Source organism: Juglans regia, chromosome 3, assembly GCF_001411555.2.
Source record: "Juglans regia cultivar Chandler chromosome 3, Walnut 2.0, whole genome shotgun sequence".
In the NCBI taxonomy this organism is placed as follows: domain Eukaryota; kingdom Viridiplantae; phylum Streptophyta; class Magnoliopsida; order Fagales; family Juglandaceae; genus Juglans; species Juglans regia.
The window spans coordinates 23,650,731-23,670,626 of NC_049903.1; the positions used below are offsets into that span (position 1 = coordinate 23,650,731).

General features: G+C 37.3%; 1 protein-coding gene across 1 annotated transcript in view; it reads left to right on the forward strand.

Annotated features, from left to right (window-relative positions):
• The first annotated feature begins 5,408 nt into the window (after positions 1 to 5,408).
• LOC109000860 (polyribonucleotide nucleotidyltransferase 1, chloroplastic) overlaps positions 5,409 to 19,896 on the forward strand; it is a 77,985-nt gene continuing 63,497 nt past the window's right edge. The window contains exons 1-4 of the mRNA XM_018977874.2: positions 5,409 to 5,814; positions 9,268 to 9,336; positions 12,359 to 12,465; positions 12,562 to 12,604. Of these exons, the coding sequence (XP_018833419.1) occupies positions 5,533 to 5,814; positions 9,268 to 9,336; positions 12,359 to 12,465; positions 12,562 to 12,604 (501 nt within the window). The 5' untranslated portion in view covers positions 5,409 to 5,532. The remainder of the gene's footprint in view (positions 5,815 to 9,267; positions 9,337 to 12,358; positions 12,466 to 12,561; positions 12,605 to 19,896) is intronic.

The window sequence follows — 19,896 nt, forward strand, 5'->3', positions numbered from 1 at the left end:
TTGGCTTCTCATCTGGCATGGGAGATTGCTAGATTTGAAGCCAAAAGAAGAAGAATGGGGAAACAATGCCGCCAAGAGGAAGAAAGTACTCGGAGGGCTAGAGCCCTAATACTGGAAATGCTTAACTACGACAGAACGGTTGTGTCCCAACGAGGTGAGAAGCGAGCGATGCCAGAACGTGACTAGCAAGATGAGGACAAGGGTAAGGAGTCATCAATATCCTATAAAGTCGAATCTAGCGAAGGAGATAGGATACGAGAGAGCACAACTAGCAACCAATGCCAATGGAGAGTAGATGGAGGAGACGTGAGGAGTCATCCCAAGTCTTGGTCTTAGACGGTGAAGGTCAGCCTGCTGACCCAAATGAGGGCAAGTCTACTCTTCATTCAAAGACAATCGGAGGCATCGATGGATTCCTGTCTAGATCCCCTCCCTTGGAAAGCCAGATCAAGGGAGAACTCTCACTAAATTTCAAGAACAAAATTCCTTATAAGGAGGGAAAATATGAGGACCGCGCCAGTGCAAAAGGAGAGATCACCAATCGAGTGTGAGTGGAATGGAAAGATGAGAAACACTTTATTGATTTGGTGAAAAAAATAGTTACGGATGCAGCTAGTGACCTAGTCCAGCATATGGGTGAGCAAACACTTTGTAGAAAGTCGGACAATCGCATCCTAGCGCAAGGTGAAAAATGACTTTTCACCTTATGGTAGAAAGGCTAGAAAAGCCACTTAATATTCGAAGGTAAGAACGAGGAGCAGAAGAGGCTGGTAGCTCGGGCGAGAAAGAAAGTTACCCGCTCAAGGCGAGCAATGGTCAAGGAACGATTGAATCAGATATGGGAGCTTCTGGAACAACATGAAAATGCTCAAAAGGTGTCATTGTCGTACATAGAAGCCCACACTCTATCTAAAGAATCACATCCAGAGTGGGTTTGCAAAAAAGATTATGACTCAACAGATCATATTATCTAACCCAAAGGCATGGTCCAACACCATGTGAGAGACCCTTAGTTGAGGAGAGACTGAAGACATGGAGGCAGGCAATAAGGACGTGCAAACCATGTCATGTGAGTCTATCTCTTTCATCTAGCAGTAAAATGATTGACACAAAATAATATAAAGACATGTCATAGCTAAAATTTCACCCCAAAACAAATTATTCAACCAATACTTCGAATTTGACCTGATTTGCATTATTCAAGTTAAACCTCATCTAAACTCAATTAAATTCCCATTCTCATGCCATAACTCAAAACCTAACATGTCATTCTTAACAAAATATAAGGCAAGATTATTTACAGAAGATGGCCCTTGAGCTCCAAAACTCAACTTACTTCAAGAACAACTCTCAACTCACTTGTTTTCTCACTTTTCTTACACTAAGAGTGAATGACTCTCAAGAACACTAAATGAATGATTTGAAGAGTGGTGTGAGGGAGTGAGAGGTGAATGGGGTATTTATAGGACTCCATGGAGGGTGAGAGGCATTGGTTTGGCTAAAGGGTGAAGCTTGTGAGTAGTGGAGTAATGAGTGCGAAATTTCAGATTTTGTCATGCTTGGTCAACTGAATAGTGCCAAATAACTTCACGATTCCTTCTTGGCCAAGTGATGTAATGAGTCTATCGGTGCAGGGGTTGGCTTGGTTCAAAATTTAAAACAAAACAAAAATGATTTCCAAGAGGAAATCATGCTAGAGGCAGACGAGTTTGATTCTTCCATGTTGATCAGTTTTTGTTCATTTGTTTGTCTCAGCCTTGTGCCTTTGTTTTGCAGGTATAATGACTTCATTTGGTAGCTTTTCCGGTGAGGATGGGAGGGTTGATTGGCTGCCAAGTGATCATATATGGGCAGAAAGTGAAAGGAAGCAAAAGTGATGGTGGTTCAGTCGAGTGACATATGCAACATCTATCCTTAGTCCATCGCATCCTTAACGAATTAGACCCTAAATAAATTACTCTTGGGCTTCTCTAAATCCATCCAACACTTAGTCCATCAATATGCCATGTGTCATACAACTATTGGCCTCTTGGCATTTATCCATAAAATTATTAAAACACTAAAATCCTCTAATAATTCCAACTAAACAAATGGTATAAATTCTTATGCCAATTAAGCTTTAAAATTTCATTTTTTTTAAAAAAAAAAATCACTACTTAGACTAGCTAGGATCTTAGGTGCTAAGTCCAAGTGCTAAGCTAATTTTAAGTGGGGTGTTACATTAGTGTAAAGGTTGTTTTTTTTTTTTTTAAATAATGAAAATGAAAATGAAGTTAGTTTGATAGATTTAATAAATGCATTAAAAAAATAGACCGAAAAACAAATAAAATAATAAAAAATAAAAAATAATTTTTATTTTATTTTATTTTATTTTATTATATATAATTTAGATAGATAACTCAGTGTGAAATTAGATTTTGAATGGAATAGATAAAAGACAAAAGATATGATATTAGACAAATTTTAACTAATGGGATAGTCAAGCCCATGTTAGTGCGAAGTGATTAGAAAGTCATAATAATATTAGAAATTTTTTCTTATGATAAAGAGATAATATTCAAGAAAAAAACTTAGTAGAACATGAAAAGGGTAAAAAGCTTACAAAAAATTGGATGGGCATTTTTTTCGTTATCAACTTTGTTTTTAATTTGGGTTATTTTTTTATATTTCAATTTACGAGAACTACAATCAAATTAATATATGAGATTATATAATCTCAATAAACTGATATCTATTACATTGAAAAATGTTAGCTATAATGGATATAATGAGTTTTGATTAGTTATTTAAGATTTAAAATTAGGGTGAAGCTTGAGGGTGAAATAGATGGCATTTCTATATGCCTGATGGAAGAGCCCTAAGAGCATTCATATTGGCTTCTTCAAATAACTTTTCATCTTAAATATTATCTACAGTAAATTCATACTTTTCTTCAAAGATGAAAAGTACTGTTCCACCTCCAAATGTATAATTTATTAATTTCGGCCCTCTCCCGCGTTCCTTTTCTCTTTCTTCTTCTCTTCTTCCCTCTCGCGCGTTTCTTCCTTCTCTTCTTCCTGGATTTCTCTCTCGCGTCTCTTTCCCGTTTTCTTCTTCTATTTTTTTTTTCTCTTCTTCTCTTCTTCCCTCTCCCGCGTCTCTTCCTTCTTTCTTTTCTTCTAGTTTTTTTTTTCTCTTCTTCCCTCTTTCTCTTCTTCCCCATTTCTCTTCTCCCACAACCATTCTCTCCCGCGACGGCACTCTCTAGCACGACACCGCAATAGCGTTTCTCCACCACGACAAGCACACGATAAGATTCTAAACCCTAACCTTGATTTTACTATTGATTTTTATTGTTTGGGTTTGATTTTGTTGATTTTGTTGATGTTGTTTGGGTTTGATTCGAAGCTCTAGCTGTGATTTTACTCTTGATTTTATTGTTTGGGTTTTATTTTGTTGATATTTGGGTTTGATTTTGTACGTCTCGGGTAGTTTCTTCGGTCTTGCTTGTCTTTCATGATGGTGCGATTTGGCCGTGCTGCACTTCCTCTGTTTTCATGCCTGGTTTTTGTGTGTGTTTTATCGAATAATAATGTTCAACTTAGACGGCTCCTTGTCACTTTCACGTGTGTGTTTTATTCACTTTCATGCTGAAATTCCTTGTCACTTTCGTCTCACTGTAATGGAAGGTGAGCTTGAATTAAGGGGCATTTTGCATTTTAAATAGAACCCATCAGATCTTTCTATTTTGATTTTTTTGATTTGGGTCAAAGAAACCAGAACTGAACTTGATGTAGGAAGATATGTTGGGGCAAATTTAAATATATTATCAGTGGACTATAATATATTGATGCAGCACTGAACTGAATTGATTTGGGTCAAAGAAACCAGAACTGAACTGAACAAACTTATGGAGTATCCAATTCCTTTGTCATTAAATGGTTGAAGATCCCCACCTCTTCTGTTGTGGGTTCCAAGTCATGCTCACCATCATCTCATATATTAGATGGACTCTGACACTTTTTAAGATTACTTTCTCTGAATCACTTTCAAACGTAAACCTCATATTATTGTTTCCTTCCCTGTAACTTCTTGACAGCATCTCATCAATAGAATTTCCAGTTATGTATTTTAGATATATACGGTGTGGGTCCAATGAAGGCCATAGCCCCAACCAAGAAGCTGCACAACAAGCATTTTTTTTATATATTTTTTTTTATGGAGTAACCTATCCAAAGATTTTTTTGCTGGAGTAAGTTTGAAGAACGAAATCATAAGGTGCCCTCACTCCTCATGTTAGCATAACATAATTGATTTCTATCAGTATTAAACTCTTTTTCTTTTGATAAAATAATCTGATATTGAACTATTATCAAACCAATGTAGCTAAAAGTTAAAAATTGACAACTCATGGAGAATTGCATTCCATAATTAGACATCTAGAGATAGAAGGGGCCAACAAAGAAGATCCCATAATTTGATCCTTGGCCAGTAAAGCAGCAATCTGGATGGCATTTTGTACACCTGGTCTACAACATATGAAACAGACATTCATAACTTCTCTCTCTCCTTTTATCATTTTTACAAATGACATCCAGTAAATTCTTTGGAGTGTATATTGCAATGAAGATGCAAGACCAGATTTATTAAGAGAATATGTAGATATGCTAAGCTTCTTCTTTAAGATTAACCTTTTTCTTTCAGTTTAGATATATGGATGATCACTTTTTACCATGCATGCATGCATGCAGTAGACTCATGATTGTATTTGTTTTGGAGTTGTAGTCCATGATTATTTTGTGACTTTATGTTATTTTGGATCATAAATGTGGGTGTTTGGTTGCATTGAAGTTCGATGGAATTGTTTTGATAATACTGATATCGTGTGATGAAATTTTGTTTATTGGATTGTGAAAATAAAAATGAATATGATTGTTGGAAATTATAAGTGATTATAAGAGGTTATGAAAATAGAATTAATTAAAAAATAAAAATTAATTATAAAAATATAAAAATATAAAATAATAATATTTTATTATTATAGAGAGTGTGATGACTTATCCAATGTAGACTTTAAGTTTTCAATGATTAGTTAAGAGTGAAAAAGCTACATATTAGTCAAAATTTGAAAAGTAAAATAGCTAATCCAATGTCAATGCTCTAATCTTAAGGGTCGTTTATATTTAGAAAGTTTCTTATTTTATTTCATAATTATAATTTTTTTAAAATTTTAAAATAATTTAATTTTTTTAAATTTTTAAATAATATTTTTTTATTATTTTTATTTAAAATTATTTCATTTTTAAATCTAAATCACTTCTAAAATACTACTGTTTCATTTTGGGGCCCGGGGGCCGGGATTGCCCACATTTTGTTTTTTGATATAATAATAATAATAACTAAAAAATAAAAACCTGGCGCGCCGTAAACCAAAAGCGGATAAGTCTGGCAGACTCGAACGCTCTCGGCCTCCCTGCTCTCCCGCTCACCGTCCAGCGTTCACTACGGAAGCACTAGCAGCAACAGCAGCAGCAGGGAAGAGTAGTGCGAAAAATGTTAGTAAACCCTTGCACTAGCATCCTCTGCAACACTCCCAATTCCGCTCTCCTTTCTCCATTTCCACATTCCAAACTTGGTTCCTCTCCCTCTTGCCATCGCTTCCCAAGGAAACCCGAGCACCGTTCCTTTTCTTGCATTCTATGGAGAAAGCAGAGCAAAGGATTCTTTGGCATCAGAGCCCTTGAAGAATCCCGTGTTTCGGAGTCCGTCGCCAGCGATGATGCGCTGTTTTTCCCCCAGTCGTACTCGGTCAAAATCCCGGTTGGTGATAGGCATGTAAGTTGGAGGAATTTGCATTCACATTGTGCCACTTTCTTCTCTCTCTCTCTTTCTCTCTCGTTCGTTAAAGATTTTTGGCCGTATTTTCATTCATTCTTTATATAGTTATCGAAGTCCCCACTGGTAATAGCTTTTATCATGAAGAGTTTTTATTTTTCTTTTTATTTAAAGGACCTCAGCTTGTACCCGGTAGTGATTATCCATTTTTCTAGTGCCAAACAGGTGTAGGTCACTTGGCCTCTTATCAAATTAATCACAAACAGGTGTAGTGCCAAAGAACTACACTTGAAACGGCCACATAAATTTTCTTTGGAGATCATCATGTCTTTTATCCTGGCCTTGCCATTGTTCTTGTGCCACCTCCAACTTAAATAGAATACTTTGTTTGCTAAATCTTTCTTTATTCCTTGAGCTTCTAGGTTTGTTCTACTCATTAGTAAATCAATTGAGCCGAAGGCCAAAAACCTTCACTAACACCCCCTTCCCATTGGTTAGGAGTGTTACCTACTTTTGTAATTGTGTTCGGTCGACAAATATATGTCTCGGGGTAGCATAAAAGTCTCACATCTTCTTTTCGATGATGATACTATACTTTTCAATGAGATTAATCAGGATCATCTTCATTCTTTGAGAGCCCTCTTGTTTTGTTTTGAAGCTGTTTCTAGCCTTAAGAGTTAACCATTTAAGTCATAAATAGTTCCTGTGGGTTCTGTACTGAATATTTTGGATTTGGCTAATATCTTGGGTTGTAAGGTCTCATCGTTACCTATGAGATATCTTGATTTTCCTTTGGAGCTCCTCACAAATCTTTGATGATATGGGATGGTGTGATTGAGAAAATTGAGAGGAGGCTGCTTGGTAGGAAAATGATATATTTGTCTAAAGGGGGAAAGAATTACTTTGATTAGGAGTATGTTGTCTAATCTTCCAACATATTTCCTTTCTTTTTTTCTTTTGCTTGCAGGGGTGGCTAATAGAATTGAGAGGAATTTTTGTGGGGTGGTAATGGGGAGGGAAGAAAGTTTCACTTGGTGAGTAGGAACAAGGTTTGTTCACCGGTTTTTTGTACAGGATTGGGGGTTCAAAATTTGATGCTTTTCAACAAAGATCTTCTTGGAAAATGGTTATGGCAGTATCATCTTGAGAGGGGTGCGTTATGGAGGAATATTATTGATGTTCAATTGGAGGATGTGGGGGAGTTGGTGTTCTCATGAAGTTAGAGGAGGGTATGGTGTGGGTTTGTGGAAGTCTATTCGGATTGGTTGGGGGCAATTTGCTAATCATATTAAATTCAAGGTGGGTGGTGGAACAAGGATTAATTTTTGGCCTGATATTTGGTGTGGGGATACGACTCTTAAGAATGTTTTTCTTTCCCTCTTTAGATTGCAAGAGATCAAGAAGCTGCAGTGCTGATTCTTTTATTTTTTTAAATGGGGCTGATTTCCAATTATCACGAAACTAACAGCCAAAAATAAAATGGGCTTTGGCTAGTATACTTGGGTTTAACCATCCATATATGGGCCTAATGGGTCGAACCTACTCCATTTTGAATCTAGGTCCATAATTTCATATCCATTCCTAACTCCTCAATACTAGATCCTCAAATAATAAAGCCTAAAAAAATGGGCCTGCAGTCCATACTTATAAAGCCTAAAAATATGGGTCTGGATTTTATAGTATCAATTTAAATTCAACTTTTTTAGTTTTCTCCAGTTGCTCTTTTCTTGATTAACATATGTGGTATGAATATTAAGACAAAACTTAATCTTTATTCCTATATAGAAGTAAGGTATAGCTTTCTTTGGGTGGATTGCTTCCCCTTGGGTAAATCTTTACCACTGATAATCTGATGAAACGTAGTCTTAGGCCTCATTTGTTTTCACAACTCCTCTTAGCTTATCTCATCTAATTATTACAACTTTTTCAAATTTTCACACAAAATAAAATAAACAATTTAACATTTTTAAATCTCAAAACAAAAATAATATTAAAAAAAATATATTCTAACAATATTTTATTCAACTTTTAACTTTAATCTCAACTCATCTCATCTCATCTTATCTGCGAAAACAAACGAGGCCCTATTGTTATGAACTAGTATTATATGTGAATGAAAAATGAGGAATCAGTGGATCATTTATTATTACATTATGAAGTAGCTAGGTTTCTGTGGGATGACATCTTCAACCAAACTGGAGTGGCATGGGTAGTCTAGAAGGGTGGTGGGTTTTTTGGGTTTTGGGGAGGTCTTCTGGGTAGCCCCCATATTGCCATTGTGTGGAGAATGATTTCTCTCTGTCTTATGTGGTGTATTTGGATGGAGAGAAATGATTGGTGGTTTGATGATTGAGAGTATTCCTTGGACGAGCTTAAGAGACTTTTCTTTACCACTCTGTTTTCATGGGTTATTGTAATTGATTTTAATGGGGCTAGTTTTCATAATTTCCTTGTATCCATTATACCTATAAAAAAAAAAACAAAAAATCCTTGTATCCATTATTAGTTCTTAGCCTGTAGATAAGTTTTCTTTTTGTATGCCTCCTGTGTACGTGGGCTATGCCTACTTTTCTATCAAATATAATATTATTTTACCTATCAAAAGTGTTAAGAATATGATATAAATAATAAAATCTACCTCTTCCATTAGCTTAAGCTTTTGGGACAAGTGGTGATTTCACATGGTATCAGAGCAGAAGTCTTGAGTTTGAACTCTAACTCTACACTTCATCCAATTTAATTAAATATTCCACATGCGTTGGGCTTACTCATTGAGGGAGAGATTGGCCCACAATGAGGGGGAGTGCGAAGAATATGATGTAAATAATAAAATTTATTTATTACCATCAGTTTAAGCTTTTGACAAGTAGTGATTTCACAAAAAGAAAAAAGTTTATCCATGTGGTTGCACTGTGCAGTCAGGACTCACTCTTTTGAAGGATTTTGGTTTTGGTTTTTTTTTTTTTTTTGATTGGCGCCGGGTGTCCAAGAACAATATCCCGACCAATTACTTCTTTGGTGGGTGTCTTTGGGATTTTAGAAATGGTCTACTTTGTCTTGTAGGAATAATCTTATAATTTCCTAAAATGTCTAAGACCTACCCTAGAAATGTAGATAGATGCTGCATAAAATTAACAAATTTTGGTCTCTAGGAAGGAAGCTCAGAGATCATTTTTTTAAATATTTAAATAGGGCTGCTTGTAGTTTTAGCCTAGCACTTGGATCTTTGAGAGGGTGCAACGTACTGAACTTGTATTCCTCAACCCTTAAGAATTTAAATTCACGTTGAAGTATTTTTTCAGTGGAAATTTCTGGTCAAAACAAATGTAACCTTATTCACAATGTAGACCTTTCATTTTACTTAGAACTCTGTTATAGATATCTGTGTATGAAGAAAGGTATGCTAAATTACGTAGTCTGGATATATTTCTAATTTCCTATTGCATTTTGCAGATTTTGGTTGAGACAGGCCATATGGGAAGACAAGCTAGTGGTGCTGTTACAGTAACAGATGGAGAAACTGTATGTTCTCCTTTGATAATAATTTAATTGGAGTTTTATTAAGATTTTCACATTTTAGATTAAATTTTACTGCTAAAATAAATTCTTTGTTGTTTTTCTGGTTACAATGAAGTTTAGTTTTGGATTGTAAGGCAGTTGGAACTGCTTTACTTTGGCTGTACTTAAGAAGCTGAGGAAAATTATTCTAATGTGGATCTGGAATGAAGAAGGCTGAATCAAAATTGCTAAGATAAAAGACAAAATGAATCAATGACAATATAGTGGCAGAGCCTTATCTCCTTCGCGTATAAGCAGTGGTTCACTGTGTTGCAAGCTCAAAACGAAAATTACTTGACCAAGTTGTACTACGTAAGGATTTAGCTATTAATATATGATATCAGATAGAGGGAACATGCATTACTAGGGCTGATCATCACGCCCTATGGGCAGATATCGACATTAGCCATCAGCACATATCCACCCCTAAGCAGAGGTTGGCATCCAATGGGGGCCAACACCGGTCATATCCCTAGTGGACAGGCATTTTGCTGGATCCTGTCCATGAAACCTTGAGCTACATTGAATTTGGAAAAAAAAAACAAAAAAACTAAAGCAAAACCTAATAGAGGAAAAATTCATGCCTACTTACCTTGTTTGGCTACCAAGAAATCAAGATACTATTATAAAGGGAAATGGACTATGGCATTGTGGTGTGTCAGCTGTGGTGAAGAAAGGAAAAGGTTTCAAAGAGTTAGGGAGACCTGATGGTTCATGGGTGACAGCGTGGTGGTGCATTGGTGATGACATGGTGGTGTGTGGCTGAGAATGTCGTACCTGAGTACTTGGTTTCCATTTTTGGATCTTTCACCTTAGTAATGGGGCATATTTTATGCTAGGAGTTTCAGGACTTTAGAAGCCCCAAATCAGGACTGTCATGACCTCCCACTATATGTAGGAACTTGTGCCTTACCCGAAATCAGAATACGGAAGTTTCTATGAAGCTTGAATCTTCTGCCACTGGCCCACTCCTAAAATCTAGGTTCAGAAGGTTTTCCTCTATATAAACAGTAGTTTTGCTTTTAAAAAATGAACCCTATTCTCCCCAATGCCTGCTGCGCCTCTTAGTCATACTTCCTCTCAACCTTTTCATCAAGAATTCAAGGAGAAGACACTGGAAGTCTCCTCCAGTTCTGCCACAGCCATAGGTGAGCAAAAACTTTTGAGTTCAATCTTTTCCCCATAAAAAATCCAAAGAAGAGGAAAAGAAGTCGGAGATTTTCCCTGTGATGCCTCTAAGTCTCCTAGATTCGAAATCCTAGGCTGCAACTTCTTTTTCCTCTTGCTGCCACCACTACTTGGTATGGAAAAGTAGGTTTCTTCTATTTTGAGTGAAACAGCCATTGTTTTGATCCAGCAGCCAGAACAGAAATTTAACCCTATGTCTTCTACTCCTTTTACACTCAAACAACACATATTTCAAGTCTTAAATGGTTCCTAGATGCTGTTCACCTTTTTGCAGCCTTCAAACTGAATTCAAACTAAGTTTCATTGAGTACTCTCCCTATATTTCGAATTTTCTATCTATAGTGAATCCAAATTTTCCCTCATTGTTTCTATATGACAATACACTGAATTTTAAGACTATAAAGGGCAAGGAACTGAACTTTTATCAGAGAAACCAAAGTGGGATTCTGCCACTTGACTTTCTCCGTAGTAGACAGGTATTTAAGTCTAGGTAAGAACTTGTTCAGGCTTTGTTATGATTTGTAAGTATTATCCTATGATGTGTGCTTGGGCTATGCCTATTCTATTAATACAATTGTTTACTTATAAAAAAAAAGTATTATCCTATGATAGACATATGAAAGATTGATCATTGGAAGCAAGGCTTAACATTTAATAAATATCATGCTTGCTTTGGAAGTGAAAAAGAAATTGATTTCTCTATGACTTTGTTTCAACAATATAATTTATAAGATGACCATATTATCCAACATGATTATGCATAAATTGTGCCTCAGCTTCGAGACTGGAATTGATTTGTGAAGAGTAATAAGACTACAGCTTAGTGCATCACTATGACAGCCTTAAAGGGCTTTTGTTTAGACCTCCCCAAACAAATATTTTAAGCTTATAAGGTTGTATGTTTACCCCCAATGACTCAAAGTTTTGTAAGTGTCAAGGCATATCATGGAGTCACAGCAAGCAAAACTGCACAAAAACAAGGGTAATTACACAACCCACATGCACCCGTAAACACTTAGTAAGTTTGAGGCCCTAAAAGCTTGCTTTTGGGACCTAGACCAGACTTGACTAGGGTGCGTTAGAGTGTCTAAAAGACCTTTGAGCTAGCTGTAACAGTTCCATCCACAATGGAGTGCTAAAGCCACAGCATAATGGCATACACATGCTAGAAATCCTGCATTTGGCATGTAGTATTATTTGGCCAAGAGGCTGAATGAACAGATAATTGCTGCAAGCATCTATGAGAGTAACATAAGCTTTAAGAGTGCTTTTAAGGATCCTAAACATCCATTGAAGATAGGCCTATTTGAGTATCGCTATTAACATGATAGCATAATATGGTTAACCATGAAAAGCGTGTATAGTAAAATTACCTTTGTAGTCAATTTTAGTTATTATGTTCTACTGGACATATAGGACAAATGTCCCAATACCAAGTCTTTTTTATATGGCTTTTTTATTTTTCAATTTAGTTATGTCCTGTCTTCTGCCAAATATATGATGTATTCATTATATTTCTTGATTGATTAAACAGTTTAAGATCACTCCTGTTTATAAATTAAAAATAGAATATGATAAAGGTAGTAATCATAGATATATTACCAATTGGTTTTTTTTTATAAATGGAGCCTGCATTCCTCTTCAGATGTATCCTCGACAACCCAGTGGTTGTTTGGTCTCCACTTTTGGGGGCGGGAGTGCTTGGTCGTTGGGGTAAACAGAAGATAATTCTTAATAAGAATGGAACAGTGACGATATGTCCTGTGAAGAACTAACAGATTCATATTTTTTCATGCAGATTGTGCACACATCTGTTTGTTTGGCCGATGTTCCAAGTGAGCCCTCAGACTTTTTTCCTCTATATGTTAATTATCAAGAGCGTTTTTCAGCCGCAGGTCGGACTAGGTGTGTCTTGAACCTTTTATTCCACATTTCAATTATTATTTTACTTGTTTCATGAAGTAAGAGTCTTTTTATATCTTGCGTCTCCTTTTTTCTCAGTGGTGGGTTTTTCAAACGAGAAGGGAGGGCAAAAGATCACGAGGTACTAGCCCTTGACTTTTGAGTAAGAAGAATCATTTATCCCAGCTGGCAGCTAAAGCTGTCTTTATAAAATATGGATATTCCACCGGAGATTTCAATAGGGTGTGACTATTATTTGAATATTGGTTGTTTCGAGCTTTTCATGGTGCACTTAGTCTTAAATGTTTGTCTGTGGTTTTGATCGCCGATGCTGTACACCCTTATCGGTGACAAATGATCTTGCACTCACACACCCTTATTAATATATAAGAAGAGCCCAAGATTTATTAGCCGGTGTTATATTTGCAAAATTGGGCTGATCAGTTGACTATTTGTTGTTTTATAAGTAAAATAACATTTTATTGAGAGAAGTAAATAGGCATAGCTCAAGTACACAAGAGGTATACAAACAACATACACCTAGTTACATAAAAAGGAGGTAGAAAGAGATACAAGAAAGTCATTAAAGGAAGCTCCATTAAGTACACAATAGGATGCCCACAGAAATAAAGTATGGAAGAAAAAGCTTCTTAGCTCATATGGAGAACACTCCTTATCTTCAAAGTTTCGACCATTCTTTTCAATCCATAAACACCACATGATACATAGAGGAATCATCTTACATACATCCTTAATATGTGAATTGGCCCTACATCTTTGCTAACATGCAAACAAATCAAACCCGCTTGGGCATTACCCAAGCAATGCCCGCTCTATAAAAGATCTCCACCCATAACAGTCTTGTCACCTCACAGTGAAGTAAAAGATGATCCATTGATTCCCACTGTTCTTACACATATAACACCAATCAATTACGATGAGACACCTCTTTCTCAAATTATCCAACGTCAAAACTTTTTTCCAAAGAGATGTTGTCCAGCCAGAGAAGGTATTGTTAGGTGGCGCCTTACTTTTCCAAATAGGCTTCTAAGGGAACGAAGTATGATTTTGGATTGAAAAAACCTTATACAATGACCGTAAAGAAAACTTCCTACTCCTCAGCTTCATCCTGACGCCCCCAACCCCTTGCTTGGGATTTGGTGGAGATCGAAGTATCGGAACATGCAACGCTGGGTTACTTTCCGTACATGACAGATAATATGCAATGCATGTAGCATGCTTCTAGTAATATGCAATAATGGCAGCGGAATAAGTGATTCCATAAAATATTGTACCACATAATAAACTAATATACCAATTTTATAAATAACTTTTTGATAGTTAATAAGAAATTTTATTCCAAGTAAATAGGCATAGCCCAAGTACACAGGATGTATACAAATGAGTACCACTAAATACAAGCTAAAAAAAAAAGTACTAAAATAAAACATTGCAAATATTCCCATCTCTTACAAGATTCTTCACCCAAAAACTTAAAGTGATAAAGAAAAAACCCCTAAACTCCCCCATAGAACATTCACAATCTTCAAAACACCTCCCATTTCTTTCTAGCCATAAGCACTAAAACAAACATAAGGGAATCATCCTCTACACTGCTGCACTGCCTCTACATCCCATTGAATCTTGCTAGCAAGCCAAAAAAATCCACCACATGCATTGGCATCACCCATGCAATGCCTACCCTTACAGTAAATCTGGAGTTGTTTGTTTGCAACCACAGCAGGCTGTCCTCTCTATTCTGTTTAATTTTCATATCATATAGGTTGTGTCCGGGCAGTGAGGTATTCTCAGGTATTTTGTGAATAGTAGTGAAAGAGTAATGATAGAATATTAAATAGTAGTGAAAAGTATGTAAAAAGTAATAATAAAATAATAAATAGTAGTAAAATACCTGAGGTATTCTTAATACCCAAATTAGGCCATAATCTTCCCAAAAAATCAGATACCTCACCCACTTCCCAGTCCTGCACATCTCTGTTGAAATCCACATTCCACTAAAGCATGTTATTAGAAATCTTATAAGACTCAGCCACTGCAGCCCCTTTATCTCTAGCAATCCTAAATAAATTAGGATAAATGTACTTAAGAGCTGAATCCCTGCACCAAGTATAATGCCAAAAATAAATATTTGCCCCATCCCCCCACTTTAAATTTTATGTTTTTAACAAAATCCCCCATACTAACCGGATGGACTTCCACAAGCCCACCCCATACACCCCTTTAACTTCATTTGTGCACCAGCTCCCTCACATCCTCCCATATTTAATATCCACAATTTGTCTCCGTAATGCATTACTCTCAAAATGGTACCTCCAAAGCCATTTCCCAAGTAGAGCTTTATTGAAAAGTTTTAAATTTCTCACACCCAAACCTCCACATGAAACCGGTTGACAAACCTTGTTCCAACTCACGAAATTAAATTTTCTTTCCTCCCCATTACCATCCCATAATAAATAACCTAAAAGCAAACCTTGTTCAACATCCATCAAGTAGGCATAAACCGAATCATGAAGCATGGTAATGGAGTATCAAACTCCTTAATACACACCAGCATATCATATATTTTCTTCAAATACCAATAACATAAAAAGAAATCATCAATTCATTTCTCTAATTTCTGCTATCAGAAGCAGAATAATCTCCAAGAAAATCATGGCTAGCCCCATTCTCTTTTCTGGATCAAGCTCATCCTCAATCAACTTCTTTTAGTTGGCTTTGTTCATCATCCTGACTAGCTACTTTCGGCCTTGCTAAAATTTCTACCATTCCTGTGGAATGGTAGTTGGGACTATCAAAGTGATATTCATTAAAATCTCAGTAAGTTATACAACAAACCTACACATAAATAAAATAAACATGACTAATCATAAACATGAGCATGTATGTATGAACGTGAACTTGATATGCAAAAACTATATTTTTCTCCCATCCAGATTCCTCATCATCTTATAGAAAAAACATCATAACAAACTTTTCTTTTCATAAAACTTTATACCATACTTCTTTCATAAGACACCATGTGTCATCATACTTGTGGTACCTTGTGGTTCCCCCATTAAGAGCATGTGTACCTACTAGTTTCCGCACCACAATAGGTTTTGCCTGTTTGGGGTTACGTCTTGAGAGATACTCAGGCTTCACATAAATGTCCTTCACCATGAGCATTCTTGCTCACCCACCAGCTGAAGTGTTCTTATCTTCGCTTCGGGGCCTCATGATCCCATTTGAAGTTGTTGACTGTTCTTCATAAACCCATGGGATTCCACTTCATTTTTAATCACTCAAAAGTGGACAAAGGAGTTCCACTAGATAATCCCCGATCCATTGAGTATGTACTTCATGGCATAATCCCCCATGCAAGGAGGAGTCCCATGCCTCGTGACACGTATTCATGACATAATGTCCTTCATGGCATATGTATGACAGTTACTCATGACATAATGTATAAGAATTCATTTTTTTTTTATAAGTAATAAATTATTTCATTGATAAGAAGATAGGCATAGCCTAGGTACACTGGAAGTATATATGTGAATACACACCTATTTAAGAACTAGAAATAGTTACTAGGAAATCATGGAAGCTAAGGCCATTCAAATCTAGAGCAATGACCCACAAAAACAAAGTCTCCTAGAAAAAACTCCTAAACTCTTCCAAGGAGCGCTCATGATCCTCAAAAAGCCTCTCATTTCTTTCACACCAAATACACCGAAAAATACATATGTGAGCCATCTTCCACACATCCGCGATCTATGGTGTCCCAATGATCCCTTTCTAGCTTGCTAACAGTTTCACCACCCTACCCGACATTACCCAAGCTATTCCCATTCTGCTGAAGAAGTAATTCCAAATATCTCAAATAAAATCACAATGTAAAAGTAGATGGTCTGCCATTTCACCACTATTTCTGCACAGACAACACCAATCCATGATTATAAGGCCACGTCGTATGAGATTATCTATGATCATAATCTTCCCTAGAGCTGCTGTCCAAACAAAGAATGCGGCCTTGGTTGGTGCTTTACTCCATATGTTCTTCCAAGGGAAATTGTGCCTTTGTTGCATAGTAATAGAGTCATAGAAGGAGCGTATCAAGAACTTCCCTTTCCTTGAGGGTATCCATTCCAGCGAATCTTCAGTTGTGGCCGCAATAGGAGTGCTGTACAGCAAGTTCAGAAACTCCACCAAAACAGTCATTTCCCAATCATGTGCATCTCGAGTAAGGCTAATATTCCACTCCTGTGAACCTTGATTGATTACCCGCAAATCAACCATCATAGCTTCCTTCTCCCTTGCAATATTGAAAAATCGTGGGATAAACATCCTTCAAGGTCGTGTCTCCCACCCACACCCGGGGGGAGAGATGACAAAATCAAGCTATGGTGAATCTCGAAAATTAAGGTGATCCTACCTGCTTTCAACAAGTACATTCTCTTCCAACTAGTCAATCTATGTTCATTCTTCTCAATCATTGTATCCCAAATCGATTTAACCATTGATGCTGCCCCCAACGGAAGAGCAAGGTAATTCATGGGAAGAGAGAAAACCTCACATCCAAGAATGTTAGCCAACTGCACTAGCACCAACTTTGATTTGTAAAAGTTCACTTTTAGACCTAATGTTGCTTCAAAATAGAGTAAGAGAGCCCTCAATGCCCGCATCTGGTTTTGTTCTGCCTCAAAAAAAATCAATGTAGCATCTGCAAACAATTAGTGAGAATTGTTAAGAATACCCCTATTGGGTCACCCACCGAGAATGCAGCCACAACCACTGTTAACCAAGGCTGAGATCATTCTGCTAAGCGTCTCTAGAATAATGACAAACAGGAGTGTGGACAAAGGATCTCCTTGTCTTAGGCCTAGCGAGTTGTTAAAGATGAAAACTTCACTGTTGAGATGCACCATCTGATCCACGAGCACCATCTCTCCCCAAATCTACACCTCCCAAGCAAGTGAATTAAAAATTTCCAATTCACATGATCATAAGCCCTTTACATATCCAACTTATTACATAAGATTCCCTTAATGCCAAATTTTAATCTTCTGTTTAGGCATTCACTGGCGATGAGAACTGAGTCTAGAATTTGCCTACCCCTTACAAATGCATTTTGGGATTCGAAATGATCTTTCCCAACACCTCCCCTAGGCAATTTGCAAGCACCTTGTATATGATCTTATACACCTTATTCACTAGACTAATGGGTCGATAATCTTTCATTTCCATTGCCCCAATCTTCTTAGGAATAAGTGCAATAAAAGTGACATTTAGGCTTTTCTCAAATTATCCAACCGAAAAAAATTTCTGAAACACCTTCATTAAATCCTCCTTCACCATGTCCCAACATGTTTGGAAAAATCTCATAGAGAATCCATCAGGACTAGGTGCTTTATCTTTAACCATTTTCCTCACCACGCCATGAATCTCCATCTCCTCAAAGGGTCTCTCCAACCAATAAACATTCTGCAACTGTGTGGACTCAAAGGTTAGTCCATTGAGCTTTGGCCGCCATCCCACCTGTTTAGTAAGTGTTTGAAAAAATCAGCAACATGCTCTTGAATCACAGGGGCCTTCGTACAAGCCACACCATCTATATTCAGCACGTCAATGGCATTTTCTTTGAGAGTTGGCCATTCTATGAAAGAACTTCGTACTTTGATTTCCTTTTTTTAACCACAATGCTCTTGATTTTTTATGCCAAGAGATCTCCTCCAATAAGATAATCCTCTCTAATTCTGACACTAACCCTGCCTTCTGAGATAACTCTTCCAAGGAAAGGACCCGACCCTCCTGTATCCTTTCTAGCTCCTATATCTCCTCCAATGTAGACTTCTTACGATCCCCTTTATCACTAAAGGATTGAACATTCCAAAGTTTTAGATCTTGTTTCAAAACTTTCAGCTTACCTACAAAAATGAAACTCGTAGTGCCATGAATCTGATATGAGGACCACCATTGCCTAACCCTATTCACAAAGCCTTCAGTTTTCAGCCACATATTTTCGAATTTAAAATACTGGCGCTCTCCTTGAATACCACCACAATCTAGCAAGATAGGAAAGTAATCCGAACAAAGGTGAGGCAACCTCTCCGACGAGACTAAAATTCCATCATTGCCGGTCGCAGCCTACTCTCTCCTGACCGTTCACAAGGGAACCTTGTAACACCACCAACTTTTTTTTTTATTTTTTTTATTTTTATGATGGGGGAACCACCGCACGGCAGAGTCCTTAGGACTCACCCATGGAACCTAAAACTCTTGGGGAGACTAGCACAACAACCCACCGCCATGGTCTCCCGCTTAGATTGCAGTTTGATCCTAGGGTGAATCAAACTTGTGACATGGGGCACGTTCACACAAGTTTGCCCTTACCACTTGAGCTACCAACGGGTGGGTTCCCAGAAACTATGAACTCCTGCTATTTCTTCCTATAGAATTATTTTATTGCTATCTAAGTTCAGCCCATTAATACTACCAAACGCCCACAAAAAATTGTCTTCCACATTCTTAAAAGAACATGCAACTGTGTACTGCCCAATGAATTCCTCTATTTTCTCTACCACCCTTCTATCCCATATAACTAATATACCTCCTGAAGCCCCATTAGATGCTAAATAAGCCCAATCCACATATGTACAGCTCCATAAATTTCAAACGATTCTTTTTGTAATATATTTCAGCTTAGTTTCTTGCAAACACACAATGCTCGCCTTCCACTCACGAAGCAAGTTTTTTATCCAAACACATGATGTTTGCCTTCCACACATAATGTTTGTCTTCCACTCACGAAGCAAGTTAAGCCCTCAGACATTCTAAGAAATAATTTTGGGCTTCATAAAGATGATGCCATCCCCTTCCCTTTGAATCTTTCTTTGCTTGAGCCACCCTCATAGTTCAGAGACAAAGTTAATCTCTTGAGCTCCCTTTGTTTTTTAGAACCTGATTTCTTTTGCTGAACATGTCCAACTTCAATGGTTGTAAGCAAAGCCATGAATTGTTCCTCAAAACCCTCGCATTCTATTCCCACATAGTATTAGATTTCCTTCACCTCGTGTAAAATCCAATTGGAGACACTTACTAACCTGGTAGAAGACAGTTGAGGGGTACGGGCTCCCTAACCATGTCTATCTCATCCTTTAGTGTCCACTGTGACTTCAATGACACCCCCATCTCTTCCTCAGCACAGTTGAACCTACCATCCAACTCAGTGGGGTCGATTATAGGCACTAAGCATCTAAGATGGCTCCACTGTGACTTCATATGTACTCCCAGCCTTTGCAAACAAAACACGGGCCACGTCAAGATGCTGCGCAACCTTCGCTGGAGAGGAAACCACCTGGATCTCAAGTGAGGACTCTCCCTGTCGGCCTTGTTTGTCCTTGTTGGGCTTGGGATCCTGGCATCAACGAGATCCAA